Source organism: Drosophila virilis, unplaced genomic scaffold (genome assembly GCF_030788295.1).
Source record: "Drosophila virilis strain 15010-1051.87 unplaced genomic scaffold, Dvir_AGI_RSII-ME tig00001562, whole genome shotgun sequence".
NCBI classification, from domain to species: domain Eukaryota; kingdom Metazoa; phylum Arthropoda; class Insecta; order Diptera; family Drosophilidae; genus Drosophila; species Drosophila virilis.
The window spans coordinates 353,700-372,024 of NW_027212843.1; the positions used below are offsets into that span (position 1 = coordinate 353,700).

An 18,325-nucleotide genomic window follows, 5' to 3' on the forward strand; every position below is an offset into this window, starting at 1 on the left:
CTACTTTTTCAAAACCACCCTGGTTTACTCCCAGATTATCGCATCTAAAAAATGTAAAATCCAAATATTTTAAAAAGTTTTTAAAAGTCTGGTTCGTGTACAGACTTGGCTAAATATTCCATAGCCAAGTCGAACTTCTTTCTTCTTAATTCACAATATGAGAATTATCTAATCCGTTGTAAAAGGCAATTCGCCCGAAATCCGAGACAGTTTTATAATTTTGTAAACTTGAAGCGTAAATCTTCAAGTTTGCCATCTTCTTTTTTTTTGGGATGGATAAAGCTAGCAATTACACTGATTCTGCTAACCTCTTTGCTAATTTTTTCCAATCAACTTACTCTTTAGTCTGTCCTAATACTAATTCTTACCCTTATACTATTTCTTCCGCTAGTTCTATACCTCCCCCCATTATTTCACACTCCTCTCTCCTATTAGCTATAAACTCTTTAAAATCTTCTTACTCTCTTGGGCCGGACAATATTCCTAGTTGTCTACTCAAGGAGTGTAGTTCTTCCCTTTTTTATCCATTGCTAAAGCTTCGTAAAGAATCGGTCAACTACGACCAATCTGCTTGAGTTGACTTCCTTGGTAAATGATGCTTTCCTTTCGAAAATGCAAACTGATGTTATTTACACTGACTTCAGGAAGGAGTTTGACTCTGTGCACCATGACATTTTACTTTTTAAACTTGACCGAATAGGTTTCCCTCTGTCCCTTTTACTTTGGATTAATTCTTATTTAAAAGGTAGGACCCAAAGAGTAATACTGAGGTTGACTACCTCTAAACGGGCTCACATTACTTCTGGTGTTCCTCAAGGTAGTCATCTTGGACCTTTACTCTTTACTCTTTTTATAAATGATCTTCCCTCTGTCAAACTTTTTCTATTATACTCTAACCCCCTACATCATTCTCGTCTACAAGTCGATTTGAACGCTATGCAACTTTGGTGTTCGGCCAATCAATTGCATCTAAATTTTTCAAAGTGTATGTTTATGACATTTAATCGTACTCCACCTTATCTAACAGTTAAGGATCTAGGCGTTATTTTTGATTCTAAACTCTGTTTCAATCTTCACATAGATACCATTGTTAATGAGGCAAAAGGTGTACTTGGATTCATTAAACGATGGTCTAAGGTGTTTAACGATCCTTTTATAGCAAAACTTCTGTACATCTCGCTTGTTCGCCCTATCCTTGAATACTGCTCTTGCATCTGGTCTCCACAGTATAACAACAGCTAGGATCGTATTGAATCTGTTCAGAAGCAATTTCTGCTTTTTGCCTTACGAGGTTTAAATTGGGACCCTAATCTTCGGTTGCCGTCCTACTCCACCAGATTGCCTCTTCTCAACCTTCCGTCGTTAACCAACCGTAGGACAATTCTCGGTGTTGTCCTTCTACATAAGTTGATTATTGGCGACATAGATTCTCCTTTTTGCTATGGCGTCTTCAATTCTCTGTTCCGGCTAGACCAACCAGAAATTATCGCCCCTTATTCCTATCTACGTGCACAACAGACTACGCTATGCACAATCCTTTTCGCGTGCTATGTAAAAATTATAATAGTTTGCATCACGTTTTCTCTACCGAACTGTCCCTACCCCATATAAAATCGTTGCTTTCAGGATACCTTCGGGAAGTCGCTGACCATTCCCAGCTATGAGCAGGGGCATAGCTAGCCGGACAAGCTGAAAAATTTTCCCCCACCGGGTCGGTGATTTCCCATTACTTTTCTCCTTGTCTTATCTACTCAACACTCTTTATCTAACTTACATTGCTTTACTTTATTAACAATATTTTTACTTTCTTTTTTCATATTTATTGTATTTTCTTTATTAATATAGCAAATTAAGATTATTTTTAATTTCACTTGAGATCACCCTTTTTCCTACTTACAACCTTCTGCTTAGATGCAGGCTCTAATAGCGTCACTGACAAAATTAGCTGTGAAAAGAGCCACGGCTGGCTGGACTGGCAAATAAAACACCTCCATCGGTCGGTGATGCTATTAAGAAAATTGTATTCTTTAACTAGGCTTTTAGCATATAATTCTATTGTATAATCTATTGAATAATGAGGAAGACACTCGTTTTGTCGACCATTAATAATATAATAAATAATAATAAATAATAACCTTATCCTGGTCCTTATGGTCTATATTCTTCTCCTCTACCAATGTTATTGTTTGTGGTAGGTGTTCCTCTCTTGTTTTTCGGCGATCGCCGTCCCTAAACGTGTCTGTCCTGCTACCATTGCGCTCCCTCTGGGGTTTCCCGGGCAATTTTCGCATTGCGCACAGAATGTGTCCGGCTTTCCGCATTTGTAGCAGAATATCCTTCTCTTCTCAGATAGGCAGTATCTAAAGACATGGTCGAACTGCCTTCAGTTTCAGCACACTACTCGGGATGATGTCCTGCCTCGCATGAATGCCTCCTCCAGTTGTTTAGGTGGTGTTTCCGCACGATGTGGTGGTACTTCAACATTATGAACTGTGGGCCTCTTTCCTTGTGAGTAACGCGACGGCTGCACGTAGGCTTCTGCGACCACTGTGCCACTACACTTCTATGCATTCTTGGCACAGCTCATCCACGGTTAGTACAACCATGGCATAGATGTGTTTCGACATACTCTTCTCAAGCCATGCTTTATAATCTTTACCAGTTCACGGTCTCTCAGCGTGTGACGCATGTGGTGAATATAGTCGTCCACCCCTTTGCTGGTCTGTTGCTCTCGCTGCAGCAGCTCCTGCATCACGTCGTACTCCGTCTGTTTAAGAGAGCGTGCCCCGGAACCTGTTTAAGAGAGCGTGCCACAGTTGCATCCAGCTAACGACCCTGAAATGCCGCACGTGCATCCAGTACCACTCGCGGGCACGGCCGGTCAGGAGCAGGAAAAAGGCACGCAGGACCTCCTTCCACGGGTATTGATACTGCCTCTGCAGGAACTTAAGGCGAAACACGAAGTCCTCGACAGAATTCATTGCATCCTCGCCATCGAACTTGGCGTTCCACTGCTCGAGCTTTAGGTACGTCGCTTCTCGAACGTTGGCATACGCTTCCTCCGGCTGAACTTCATCCGCTCTGCGGTGCTCTACTCGGAAATGGCGATTATTCGGTCTCCGCCAGTTCATTGCCTGAGCAGTGTTATTCTTTCAACAACAGCGCCCCAATCAGACACCTGTTCCTGGGCCATACTAATCCCTAATACAAAAAACTACACAAATAATTCCAATCAAATATACTTATAAATAAATAAGCACCAACGAACAAATCTTACTAATAATGAATAATAAATAAATGATCAAATTAATATCGACAACAGAAAAAACTCACAACAATGATTTTTTATAATATTTTTCTAATAAATATCAAATACTTGAAGGCCTTGAAGGCCACTTGGTATCGTTTTCACAACTTACTCTTCAGTCTGTCCTAACACGTATTCTTACCCTTATACCATTTTTTCCTCTTGTTCCTCCACCCAATATATTTAATATTTATCTTGAATCTTCTTTCTATCTTTTTGGAAATAATTTTAAAGCATTCCTCTTCACAAGAAATGTGGAAAGTCTGATATACAAATTTACAGGGGCATTGCAAAACTGTCAGCTATTCCTAAATTATTTGAAAAAATAATTACTTCGAATTTGAAGCCTTTCTGCAAATCAGTTGTTTCCCCTGTTCAACATGGATTCGTAAAGAATCGGTCAACTACGACCAATCTGCTTGAGTTTACTTCCTTGGTAAATGATGCTTTCCTTTCGAAAATGCAAACTGATGTCATTTACACTGACTTCAGTAAGGCGTTTGACTCTGTGCACCATGGAATTTCACTTTTTAAACTTGACCGAATAGGTTTCCCTCCGTCTCTTTTGCTTTGGATTAATTCTTATTTAAAAGGTAGAACCCAAATAGTAGTGCTGAAGCTGACGACCTCTAAACGGGTTCACGTTAATTCTGGTGTTCCTCAAGGTAGTCATGTTGGACCTTTACTCTTTACTCTTTTTATAATTGATATCCCCTTTGTTATATCACATATCACAGTAGACGGGCTACTCATGTATACGGACGATATCAAACTTATTCTATCATACACTAATCCCCAACATCATTCTCGTCTACAATACGATTTGAACGCTACGCAACTTTGGTGTTCGGCTAATCAATTGCTTCTGAATTCTTCAAAGTGTATGTTTATGACATTAGTCGTACTACACCTTATCTTGTCAGTTATACAATCGACAATATCCCTTTGCAACGATCTAGGCCCTTTGTTAAGGATCTAGGGGTTCTTTTTGATTCTAAGCTCCGTTAGAATCTTCACTTAGATATCATCGTTAATGGGGCAAAAGGTGTACTTTGATTCATTAAACGATGGTCTAAAATGTTTAACGCTCCTTTTATAACGAAACTTCTGTACAACTCTCTTGTTCGCCCTATCCTTGAATACTGCTCTTGCATTTGGTTTCCGCTGTAAACCAGCTATGAGCTTGCCGGACAGGCTGTAAGTGATTTCCCATTACTCAATATATATATATATATATATATATATATATATATATATATATATATATATATATATATATATATATATATATATATATATATATATATATATTTATATATATAGTAGAGGGAAATATATATATATATATATATATATATATATATATATATATATATTTCCCTCTACTATCTCTTTTTCCTTAACTTAACAGTTTATATATCTAGCATACATTTCTTTATTTTATTAACAATCTTTTTACTGTCTTTTTCCTATATATTATATTTTCTTAATTAATACAGCATATTTAGATTATTTTTAATTTTAATCAAGAATACTTTTTTCCTACATCCACCCATCGGTCGGTGATGCTATTAAGAAAATTGTGTTCTCTTACTAGGCTTTTAGCATATAATTCCATTATCTATTGTATGTATAATTTATTGAATAACGAGGAAGGCACTCGTTATGTCTTAATGATCGAAATAAATATATATATATATATATATATATATATATATATATAATTTACAAACAAAACAAAGCTAAGTTTGACAATAACAAAAAAAAAACTGCTCTCTTTCAAGGAGCACCATTAGCAATCTAGGTCTGACTTTGCCAATAACTTGGGCGAAAAGCGACGAAGTGGAACAGACTCACACGGATGAGGTGGGCGTGGTCTCGCCTGTGGCCGCTTCTTCGCTGTTGGAGGTCCGTCTGTGCTAGCTCGTCTCGCCGTCGTGATGGTTGCGTCGATGACCACTGCGTGGAGTACGGCCAACGTGCTCCGCTGACATGGCAGAGATGTGTCGCTGAGCCGAAGCCTGGACTGGCTATTTCTGTCTTCCTCTCTGGACCGAGGACTGGTCCCTTCGTTGCCGGAACCGCTGGCCGTTTTTTATTTTATTTATTAGCTTGTCTTTTATTGTTCGTTCCATGACGCATGTGCGTTTAAAGTTTTCAGTTTCTTATACTTCGTCACATTGATTAATTAAAGTTTCAGGATTTTTCAAACGACTTCGGCTTAATTAGGTTAGAAACATTTTAAGAAAACTTTTGTATGGGGCCGACATGCAAGAAGAAAATAAATATCTTAACTTGAAACTGCCTTACGCACGGCACTCGCGGCGTTGACCGTTGATAAAATCGAACTCCGGGCTGTACATTTGGGCAGCAACATCAAAGGTGCCGAATTTCGGCACACGCATACATTCAAATATGATCACCGTTGCTGCCCATATCAGTGCTGCATTTTTTTTGGCTCAACGGACGAATTGAATGCCACTGGCATATCCAAGGGCATGAGATCCACTCTCTCTTTTATCTCTTTGGGAGCGAATCGGGCAGCCAGTAGCAATCGCCCCTTCTGTCTCTGCGGATCCGGAGTTACCACTCTTCAATAAATTGGGCGCCGCTGTGTGCCCGATTTCACCCCGAAAATCCGATAATAAGGAACGCACCCAACTGGGCATATCGATGCGGCCGACAACGTCAATTGCAACAAAATATGTTTAGCACAATTGATTTTTTTTTTTTTTCAAATTTGTCCGTAGAGATATTAATGTATTATCTGAAAGCCTTCGTTTTTATTTTATTTCCGTCGTTCACCGCAAACACAGTCGGACTCCCCCTACATCTGACAACAACGCATTCCACACGCATTCCGAATTTTTGTCACCGACTATATTCACAGATGCATCTCTCGGTCAATAGCACAGTTGAAGACCTACATTAATTCACCAATGTGGAAAAAAAAAAGAATTACTTATAGCAGCTACTTTTATGTAGGGTTTAAGCTCGCTTCTACTTTTTGGATGTGATGGCAGACGCAAGCTAAGTAAAAATACACTACTTATCCCAAGTCTACGATACTTATCGCTACTTGTTTTCAAGTGAAATTTAGATGTGCGTACGTTCACCGGAATTCAAAACCATTTATTATGTTTTATTTATACACATTTTTCTAATAATTTTGAGCTGCTTTGGTGTGATAAATGAAAAATGTGCATGTGTATTAATATATTTGGCAACTGGCTACATAATTCACATATAAAACGGAATATAGTATAAAAGAAAATAAATATATATTATGATATAATACCCAGATATTCAACTCAAATATATGTGCATTAATGTATTATTACATTAATTTAATAATAAGAAAATAGCACATTTAAATGTAAATTGACTAACAGTTGTAAATCTTTACACATGTACGCTCTAACATCAATCACGATGATTTTCGGATATTATTATGACTTGCTTGACCTGTTGGGTGTATCGCCTTGTCGCTATCGCTTAAAAAAAATATTTTGAATGTTGTCCACATACCACGTGCATATTTCAATGTGAGCCAAATTTGAAATTTGTAATGCAATTTTACACTATATGTCACAAATTATATAGTTAAGCCTAGTTATTTAAATACCAATTGATTTAAATATGGATTTACTGTGTACTGAAAGTATAGTTACTCATTCCGAACGGTCGTTACATAGGTTTAAAAAAAAAACGCCTACTGAACAACAAATTACAAATGATTTTAACATCAATTGCAACTGCATAACTTGTTCATCAATATGCTTCTCAACCATTGCAAAATGTAACACAGAAACAGATGCTACAACCGACAGTATACCAGCAGTCTCTGTCAGAGTACCTTCTGCTTGCAATATGGGTAAGCTGGTGTATGTAATATCTTCAGTGGCAACACCTACAACTCCGACCCTATCAACAAAAGAACTCAAACAGACACAGTTAAATAATGATCAACTACTGTATCAACTACCTACGCATCACCAATGTAATAACTCCAAATTGACTGCAATAACAAATGAAACAGAAGCTGTAGGCGATAAGCGTTTTGTGTATGAAAATGCACATGTGATCGTTACAGATCCCATTTTTAAATCGGATCGCTGTTTAGAAAATGCCATAAAGTCGGAGGTAAAGGCTCAGATTCTCGGAACATATTTAAAGACAGTACAAAAGGACATAACCCCGCCTATGCGCAAAATTGTTGCTGAATGGATGATGGAGGTAAGTAGCCCATATCACCCTTATATATTCTTATAAATTGCGAAGGTGCATTGTCTGAATACATGATTTATAAAGTGCACAATTTAATATGTAATTTACATGAAGGTACATATGTACATATATTTATACAATCAACAATCAATGGTACAGATGATCTGGAAATGTCTATTTGCCTAACCGTATGATATGTAAAACTTAACTTTTCAAATCCAAAATAGCATGGTTAACGACAACCAAAGAAATTGCCTGAGAGACATACCTGATAATGAAATATATACACATATCAGTAGAACTGACTAGCCGTTTTAGCCGTTTACACATTCGTTCTGTAAACGAAAATTACTGACAAGCTATATTTCATTTAAAGAGACTTAAAAACAATTGTAAAAACTGCTAAAATACCCTTATGTAGCATTTGGTGTTACCGGCAGGATTGATAGTTGTTTGTTGCGTGATTGGGGTATTCGTCAAGCACCCAGGAGCACCCAATAAGCGTGAGGGTGGCAACGCCACCCGGCCGACATATGCAGCTGTGCATATAGGCAGCAACGGTGACGTCACACCGCCTCCGCAACATGACTATAAATTAAATAAATAAATCGCGAACCTGTAAAGATATGTTTTGCGAGCCTATTTTGATATTTCTAACGAGTCGGATTAAATATTTCTTGTGATACGTTTTTAATTCAAAATATTATTAAAAAGTATTTTATTTAAACCGGTAGCAATATCAACAAAGTCTCTTTAATGATATGGAAAATGTCTCACATGATATGTATATGGTTTACGAAAGTTTTCTTTGTTTCATGCCCATTTGTTCCCATTTTTATTTACAAAATAAATAACCTTTTATTTAAGTTAAAATTGAGACAATTTCTTTGGCAACTTTTTAATATAACAAAGATTAATACATTAATAAAATATGTTTATCAACTATAAATTAAAGACAAAAAAATATATATTATCATATATTTGGCATTTGGCTTTTCTAATCACACGACTGTCCTGCGCGTACTCAAAATATTTTTGTGTTACGCGGTCAAAATCGGCGTCTTCCAGCTCAAACTTCTCTTCTAAATGCACCTGTAGACAACAAAGTAATATTAAATTGCGCATATACAGGCTACAAACTTATGTGGTTGGTTTAAAGGCCACTAACACACATTTTTGCTCCGTCCCACGGCAGGATCATTGTTTAGCAACATGGTCTGTTAACATCTGGCGCCAAGAGCTCCTGATAAATTTGTCGTCCGTTTTTTGGATCTGCCACTAATTAAATGTTTTTGGAAAAAACGTGAGATATACAAGCGAATAGAAAATTATATAATAATTATTTAAAGTCCCCAAGTGTAGCGGTTGGTGCACTTGGCAGCGTCAATTTTGCCTTGTGAGCCTCTCCGTTAACTCGTCCGTTAATAGATATTTTATTTTTTACTAAAATAATTTCTGCCCCTCGACGAGGGGAGATTTTCGTTATCTCTTTTATATTGTCAACGTTTTATTTTTAATAGGTTCAGTATTTCTGCAAATATATTTTTAACAAGTAAGAGGTTCTAGTCGGGAGCTCAAGACTCGAGAATACCCTGACCCTCTTATTCCAACACCAAATGCAAGTCGCGCAACGCTTTCGTTTGTCATAATAAAGATACACTTTAAATAAAAAAACATCCCTTAGCAGGGTTACAACTCGCAACTAACCGAATTACTTGCTGACTACTCTACTCAACAGCCACACCAGCCAAAAGAAAGGAAAAGGAAAAAAAAGGAAGAAAGCTCGAACTCGCGACAGACCCCACCACTTACTATACCTCTACTGTTGCCTGAAAAAAAAAGAATTAAAATAGTAGCAGAGAAAACAATCGCAATTGCAAGCTGTTGATAGAATTCGCGCATGAATGTGTGTGTGTACATGTATACAGAAATTCTTGGAATTTGCGCTCCATCCAATTTCAAAGTAAAACATAACTGGGTTTTTCTTAACCGATCTTTATGAAATTTTCTACAGTATTTCTTATTGTACAATCATTACCAAAAAGTCAATTGCATTAAAGTTGTGGCTTAAATTGGTGGGTAATATACAGTGTACCGATAATGTCTTCGTACAGCGACTAAAATATACTTTGGTAACGAAAATAACTTACTAGCAGGTAAGCAACAAAGAAATTTTAATGCAGTTTTCTTCATCAACTAATTACATTTATTTAACAAAAAAAAAAATAATTCAATATTTTTAACAATCTAAAAGTTATAAGAAAAAAACAATAATAGGGCTCAAATTTTTGGCTCCAATTAACTCTTCGACACTTAAACTAATTACTTTAAAATTATTCTTAAAAGGTAAATAACTTAAAACTAATATTTGGTAGGGTATCCTCTTTTTTTATGACTGTCTTTAGCCGATTTGGCATGGACAAAACAAGTTTTTCGGTGTAGGATTAATCGATTTTCGTCCACTCTTCTTTCAACACCGCTATGAGCTTGGTTTTTGAGCTAATGTGGTGATTCCTGATCTTTTTTTCCAACATGTGCCAACAATGCTCCATGAGATTTAAATCAGGACTCTGGGGTGGCGTCTTGAGTAAGTTTGGCGTATTATATGCAAGATACATCCGCGTATTGTAAGCCATATGCTTGGGGTCATTATCTTGTTAAAAATAAAACGAGCTTGATACGCTCAATTTTTCCACGCTTGGCCTCAAATTTTCTTTTAAATATCAATATATAGACGATGGTCCATCATTCCCTCAATTATTTCCAAGCAGCCGACGCCTCTTGCAGCCATACAACCCCATACCATCACTCCACCACCACCATGTTTAATTGTTTTAATAGTAATTTTTGGGCTATACGCCTCTCCGGTTCTTCTCCACACTCGAAGGCGTCCATCTGAGCCAAATATGTTATATTTAGACTCGTCCGAAAATATAGCATTACGCCAAAACTCTGGACGCGTATTTTGGTACTCTTGCGAAGTGCAAGCGTCTCTGTATATTGACGGAGTTCACAAAAGGCTTTCGTCTGGGTGTGGGTGACTTGTACGCGGCATTTACTACGGCTTTTCTAACCGTCTCGGGGTGCACTTGCTTCTGGTTTGATCGTAGAAGCAATGAGCTTATATTATTGGCGCTTATAAATGGATCCGAGGCAACCATTCGCTTTATAGCTAGCCGATCGCTGTTTGTCAAACTTTGTGGGCGGCCAGATTTTGCCTTATTTTCCACACGCCCTTCATATTTAAACCGTCCAATGACAGATTGTACGGTGGAACGACTGCGATATATACTTTTCGCAGTTTCTGCATATGATTTTTGCTGCACGTTAAGCATCATATTTAATATTAACTGACGTTCCCCAATGCTTAAATATTTTCCAGCCATTTTTAAGCAATATCTAACCACATATTAAACAAATTTAAAAAAAATTTTCAGAAACTTGCTTCCAAAAATTGCCAAAAATGCCTATGTACACATTCAAAAACTACCGTTACCTTTTTTGCATTTCATATGCAGCTTAAGTGAATTGATAGTATGGTGTACGAAGACTTAATAGGAGCCAAAAACGTGCCTTATTTTTGTTTTTTCCTCATAACTTTTAGATTATTAAACATATTAAACATATTTTTGTTTGTTAAATAAAGTTAAATAATAGATAAGCAAATCTGCATGTAAACTTTTTTTCTTGCTCTTCTGCAATTAAGTTATTTTCATTACCAAAGTATATTTTTTAGTTGCATTATTAACTTGAATTATAGCTCTGCGGTGGTAGCGGGGAGCGATAGGTATCAAATGAAAAATACTTGATATATATATAATATTCTAGAAGCAACATATCAAGTGTGGTAACTCTAAATCTTAATATTTACTCATTTTGCTCAAAGAACAGGATGTTGACATAGATTTTTATCAAACAAATTCGATCTGCGCAGGCACAGGAGAGCCGCTAAAATGTTGGATTGTGGAATCCGGGCGTTCATACATACGGACAGACGGGCTGGGTCGACTCGGATATTGATGCTGATCAAGAATATATGTCCTTTTCTGGGGTCAGAGATGCTTCCTTCTGCCTTTTACATACATTTGCACCAAAACAATTTACCGTTTATACCAATTTTTAATCGGTTCAGTGTATAAAAATCTATTTAATACATATGTATTGAATGCGGAATTTTCTAAATACATTATCCGATTTATCGTACTGATTATTTGAAATACTATTTCTTTGATAATTTAAAGAAATATAAGAAATATTAGATAAGTCTGAAAATAGATGAAGCAAAAATGAATAGAATATATCTGAAAAGTTATATCATGTTAGTGCTAACCAAATAACATGTTATTATGTAATTTGCAATTTTTTCGTAGCTCAATCCATTTTCGCTGACATCAAAACAAAATTGTACGACAGCTCATTATTATCTAAATTTAGTCAAATAAAGGAGACTGTGTATACCATTGTCTTCAAAATTAAATATTTTTCTGATATATTTTCAACATTATGTAGTACTACTTTCTAGTCGAAATTGAGTTTGTGGATAAGCAAAAAGGGTTCTAGGCCAATAATTAATCGGCTATGCAATTTTTTTTTAAACTCAATATTTTTGTATTAATTTCCATAACTGTTGCCACCCTTTAGGAAAAAATAAAAACAATCGCGATCTTTTCGATCCAAATACCCGTGCTTATATATAAATTTACCGTTGGATCCATTGAAATTTGAAGTATTTTGTTCAATGACGACTATTGAAATACTGTTCGGTTGTATGGTCTGACTTTTTCACAATTTTGTTTTGAGATGACCCAAATATTTTTCGAATGGAAATCAGCAGGTCTGCAGAGAACCATATTGTAAAGTTTGTTTTCCGAAATGTGTTAACCATGAAAATTAAATGTAAGCATAGGAAACATATAGAAAGTAGGCACCTGACTAAGAAAGTCAATTAGTAAACTAGATGCTAGAGAGTTTTGTGTGACAGAATACTCCTTGCGAAGAAGAAGTCTTATTTCTAAGCTAATTGATATAAAATGATTGTATAAACATTAAACCTATAATGTTTTTCAAGATAATTGGTACAGTGTATAAAAAAAAGTACGAAACTCGGTAGCCTTAAATCTATCGGAACTATCTAAAAGTCTAACTTCCCTATGAAAACATTTTTTTAAATACATCAGTTAATTATTAAAAGAAGTAAGGGAGTGCCGATTGAAAGAATACATATAACCTTTGGCTCTCGATTTACCAATAAATTTTCAAGTATGAGTAGCTCTGTATGTTGTAGTGCGTTGGTTGAAGTCGGTTTCGGAAGCTATCATTGGTTCGTGATGGATTGCACGATTCTCAAAATAGTACTTGCATATTCAAAATTTCTTTCTTCTGAACGCAATAGTTACATTATTAAAACCCGTAGTAATAGTTCACACCCAAAAGGAAGGTGCAGTCCGGCGAATTTGTTTTTGTGAAATATCATGTTATCTATGCCAAAAAAAAACATTTCAGCTACAAATAATGCCCTTGTAACATTGACGTTTATCAAAATGGACTATGTTTATTCTTTTGTGATTTTACATAATAAAAGCCCGACTTCATTAATATTTAATCTTATATTGGGAGATAAATAAGTAAATTGTTAAGGAAATCTGTTAACGCGTCTTTTATATCATACTCGTCTGACTCAACACTAAGTTTTACAGTACCGTAGCCAGGAATATTTTCGCCCAACAGCAAAAGCAAATCATGGCCTGCTCTTTTTTTTCGCGGAAAGCGACTACGCTAAGTGAAGATTAAACTCGGTTGAACTGGAATATCCTGTAGATAAATATTCATTGCTATCTGAAAATAATGAATTAGATTCAAATTTTACTTCATTTCTTTTAACAACTTCAATTTTTTCTGCGACTCATTACACATGCCGAGCCTTGAAAATATATTGCCTGCTATGTCTTTTTTAAGCCATTTTCACAATTTTCCTAATTTTTTTTTTTTATGTCTTTCGTATTTTTAAATAGCTCATTGCGCAAATGTTGAATAATATTCTGAAAGGGCACCTAATAGTGTAGTTATTAATAAGCCCTTTTTGATTATATAAAATCTTGAAAAACTGTGACAAAATACGGACAAGCCCACCCAACTGTGGCATAATAATACATGTAAAAGTAAATTTAACACCAAAAAAAGTGCCTAAAATAAAGAAAGAGCTAAAAATCAAAACTGCAAATGTGTAATTTGCACACAAGCTAAAACTGGGAGCTGTCCAAGTCAGTGCTGCCAATGACAATGCCGAATTGCCTACAGAAGTAGCAGCCAGCTTTAACAACTGTCAGGCTGCCATAGCAAATAAAAACTTAAAAACAGACCCTTCCCTGCTTCCTATGCATACAACACACGCAGCAACACCTACACCAGTCATGTAGCAAAAAGCAACATCCCACCACCAGCTTATTCCGAAATCAACAGCAATTCAGTGCAGGGTCTGCCAGCCCCGCTCATTGTTGCAAGTAGATTTTCACCTATTAATAAGGTCGAGGGGCATCTGTACACCTCTGAAAGATGGGGACAGACGCACCAGTTACTACTCCAGCAATACGACATCTTGAGCACAACAACAACCACAACTGCAACCACCGCGTCCATCAGTAGCGGTTGCAGGACCCCGGCCTGCACTGATACAAGCTGTGCCGCATTGGAGCCCATTGGAACACGCCCCAAAACCACCAATGAGGGTTTCCATCCTATACCGGTCGGTACACATAGCGCTCACAGGTCTTTCCCCGCAGCGGTATCTTGCAGCGCTCATTGCAGCGACAAGCTTAACTTGTTAACACTAAGTAGAATGCTCTTCTCAAATTATATAATCAAATTATATCTGATATACAAGAACGGTAGAAAAAATAATGTTTACATGTTCCGTGAACTTCGCTTCCACTTTTCGTTTGATAAAATCGATCGACCTAGTGCTTGCGTATGTAATGCCAATTTAGTTGTAAGTAAGAGAGATACCGTAATATTCTGCACGAGGCTCAAGGTCAGTGTTTTGTCTTATGCTGCCGGCGATGCCTTGCGGAAACGTTCAGCTTATTGTTTCTGTAAGCCAGCTATGTCGGCTGTAGCTAGTTTCATAATAAGTGTAGATTTCAGTTTAAATTTGCCGTTTACACAGAGCACCAGCTTTCGTAATTATACCATTTATTCTCCGGACAAAGCCGTTAAATCAGATAGGAATTCGAATATAGTGCTCAAACATAAAATCAAACCACATCAGAAATGGATCCGAACCAGAAAAACCCAGAAACAGAATCAAGATCCCATGGAACCATGGTCATAAAAATATATAGACACCCTACCAACACAGCAAAGCCCCGTACTACTGGTGCACATGCCGAAGCTTCACAAGCTCAAAAAAGGTAGAACACGTCACGTATGACGGGACAGAGACCCAGCAGAGAGCCAGAAAGTAGGCAATGTCACTCAAAGGGTATAAAACCGCAGCCGTAATTACTGATATCATTTCGAACGCTGTTGGCTGGCAAAATATTAGAAATAATTATTGATACTGGTGCAGAAAAAAGTATGTGAAACCCTTAAAGAAATTTAATAAGCTGTGAGTTCCAGCGCCGCTCCAGTAAGGTAAAAAAAATTTATTTTAAAATGTTTGGAAAAATTGCCCCATTCTTTCAATTAGACACAGTCAGTATGCTTCATAATAGGCTTTGTTGACCTGCCTACGCAGGCAGAAGTGACATCAAACTTACGCGTCAGCAATATCAATTACGGTAACATGCCCGTTGTAGGCAAGTTTTTGTGTCCCGCTTTTTTTCTGAAGCAAATTCTGAATCATAAGCGGCCTATATTGCTAGCAAATCTGCTAGCGTGTCAATTACCAAATTTAATTTCTCCACCCCTCGTAAAATATCTTCATTCAAAATAAATGTTTCACATATGTTCCCCATCATTTGTGATCCCAGCCTCCACACATGATTGTTCAAGCCAAAAAATGGTAACCAGCCTGTCACCCTTCCAGTCCACAAAAAACGGAAAACCAGCAAGGCAGAAGAAAGAATAAAAGCATCAATGTTATCACTGTTATCAATGTTATCACTGCTATAAGTTCGACCACACTAAAAACTATTGCCTCAAAAAGGTCAAATGCGGACGGTGCGGCCAGCTCCCCCGGACGAACTCGGAGTAACGCCAGGCCAAAACGGTGGCAGGCCTTCGAAGCTCAAACTGTGACAGGAACCATGCAGCTTTTAAAGGATGAAAAGCATACCAGCAGCGCTTTAATGGCAAACAACCGGCCAAGGCAACAAGGCCTGTCGTATGCTGATGCATTGCGGCAAGGACGCAACACTTACCAGCAACATGAACAAGCGTGCCAACCCCCCATGTACACAAACCAGTCCACCGCTAAAACAATACAGCCAGAATACCCACCGAATCCATCTCAGGGGCAAGACACGTCCCTCGGAAGCATCCTCCGAGGACTCCCGGACTCGTGGTACGCTCGCAGCATCATACAAAACGCAAACGAACTCAAACTGTTTCTGAGAAAACATTAAATGGACATCAGCTTGTCTCAGAAACCCACCTACTCGCCGACCTATACCGTGCGTATCACCCAGCAAGTCGTGCCAGAGGAGGTGCTGCGGTGGAAAACTAGACGGTTGGACAAGCAGACAATTAAGCTACTGTCATACAAGGCGGTGTTTTTCTCGTCGCTTTTTTCAATGCAGCTCTTCGGCGAGGTCACTTGGCCTGGAAAAAGGCACATATCATTATGTTGCACAAGAGCGGAAAGCCCCTAATCAACTGGAATCCTATCGCCACATCAGCAGCCTTTGGCAAGATACTGGACAGTTGCATCCTTAGAAGGAGCCTGGATACCCCGGAAATAAATTGCTCAATCCCGAAGTCCCAGTTTGGATTTCGGCTCAAACACGGTACCTCTGAGCAACTCCATCACAAACTATATTTTGGACGGCATGAGTGACCCCTCTCCAAGATAAAGCGCAAATTAATTCCGCAGCTCTTCAACATCATTGCGAGCTTCCTGAACAAAAAGACATTTTGAGTGATACAGGATGGCATAGCCTCTCATACCAAACGCATAAGAGCGTTCCACAAGGTAGTGTTTTGTAGCCTCTACCCATGGCAAACGAATTGGCCCCTGACACTCGGCAGGATCTCCAGGTGGCTACGTTTGCTGACACGGCAATCCTTGCCAAGCGCTCCGAAAACTGGGCTTGTGGGTAGAATTTCTCAGTGAACCCCCATTGTGCTACGGTCACTCACACCCTAAGCAAGAACTCCTGCCACGCATTTTTTCTCCATGGCGAACTCTTTGAGGGACCCTAGGGATCACACTCAGCAGACAACTTACGTTCCAAAAACATGTCACCGAGGTAACCAACAACTTAAAAATCAGGCGTCTAAGCAGGCTGCTAAACCCAACTAACAAACTCTCACTTAAAAAAACGTCCTTATATATAAGGTAATACTTGCCCCTGCGTGCCGTTATGGGCCAGGTGTACGGAATTGCCGAGGAGACGCTCAACGAACTTCTCATCATCCAGACCAACCCATGTGATAATTCTCTGGAGCCGAATGATATATTTCTACACGAGACATCTTAAAGGAACTTAAGGTTCCTATGGTAAGAGACGTTATCAACCAAACAGCAGCCAGCTACCTGCGAAACAGTTTACGATTATCGGATACAAAATTGTATTGCGCGAGCACTAGAAGGACCTAAAAATTAAAATTTATTGCACTGTCAATTAATTCTTTGCAAAATTAAAACCATTACTGTATATGTTAATACTGGCAATAAAAAATAATTCTGCCTCTGAATCCTTACTTCAGACATCTATAGTAATGTGCGAAATTGTGACCGGAGTTTGCATCGGATTCTGACCAATTGTCTCCTGCTGATTCGGGTAATATTATTACCGCAGAAACGGTTAGTCAGGAATTCTACTAGTATTGTGGTGTCATTGTTAATTTTTTCTTTCTGAATATACCTATTTTGACTTATACATTTGTAAGATATGTCAAAAGTACTAATTAGAATGATTCTGGTATTCAATAGTTGCCTTTCCATATTTAATACATAAATATGTTATTAATTTTGATTTTTCCACCATATTTATATTTCTGCAAATGTATGTAACAGACAGAAGGAAGCATCCGATCCCATAATGTATATATATTCTTAATCAGCATAGTTGATCCGATCTAGCCATATCCATCTGTCAATCCGTCCGCCCGTCTGTACGAACAAAGATCTCAGAACCCATAAGAGCTAATGACTTGACATTTTGAATGTAGGTCCTCCTAGGGCCCGCGCAGTTCGACTTTATTTCCGATAAGTCCATAACTTGCCCCATTTTCAAGTAATCCATATGAAAATTCTGTTTATTGAGTAAATCTAGCAAGTTCTAAGAGAAAGAAAATCCGAAATTGGCATTTAGCTACTAGAATAGTATATATATATATATATGTCGAAGTCTGCGAATTATTCTCCAATCTATAAGGCTTTGGAGCGCAGTGTGTTTCGATGTGTACGTCTCCGGAAGCAACAGAACCCAACGTGCTTCCGTTTCCCTTTTTATCCCATCGAACCACACTCGGCGACAATGTTCCTCGCCCCAACAGTTCTAAGCAAAGCGACAACTTCAACTTGGAAATGGCAATTCCCAATCATTGTGAACTACCAAATATCTTGACATTCCCAATATTATTATGACATTCCACGTGCAACCACATAGACATTCCGTATGCGCCGACACG

The 18,325-nt window shown here is 37.8% G+C and overlaps 1 protein-coding gene across 11 annotated transcripts in view; it reads left to right on the top strand.

Annotated features, from left to right (window-relative positions):
* Positions 1-6,407: 6,407 nt before the first annotated feature.
* The window catches only part of CycD (cyclin D), a 174,419-nt gene continuing 162,501 nt past the window's right edge, over positions 6,408-18,325 (top strand). For 6 of the 11 annotated variants that reach the window (XR_011417266.1, XM_070210881.1, XM_070210879.1 and 3 more), the window contains exon 1: positions 6,410-7,543. Coding sequence is in view for 8 of the 11 variants with exons in the window: in XM_070210881.1 (XP_070066982.1) it covers positions 6,947-7,543 (597 nt within the window). In the remaining 3 variants the exon portion in view is untranslated. Of the gene's footprint in view, positions 7,544-18,325 lie in introns of all 11 variants that reach the window. The other 5 variants (XM_032433274.2, XM_032433275.2, XR_011417264.1 and 2 more) reach the window with 3 other exon arrangements.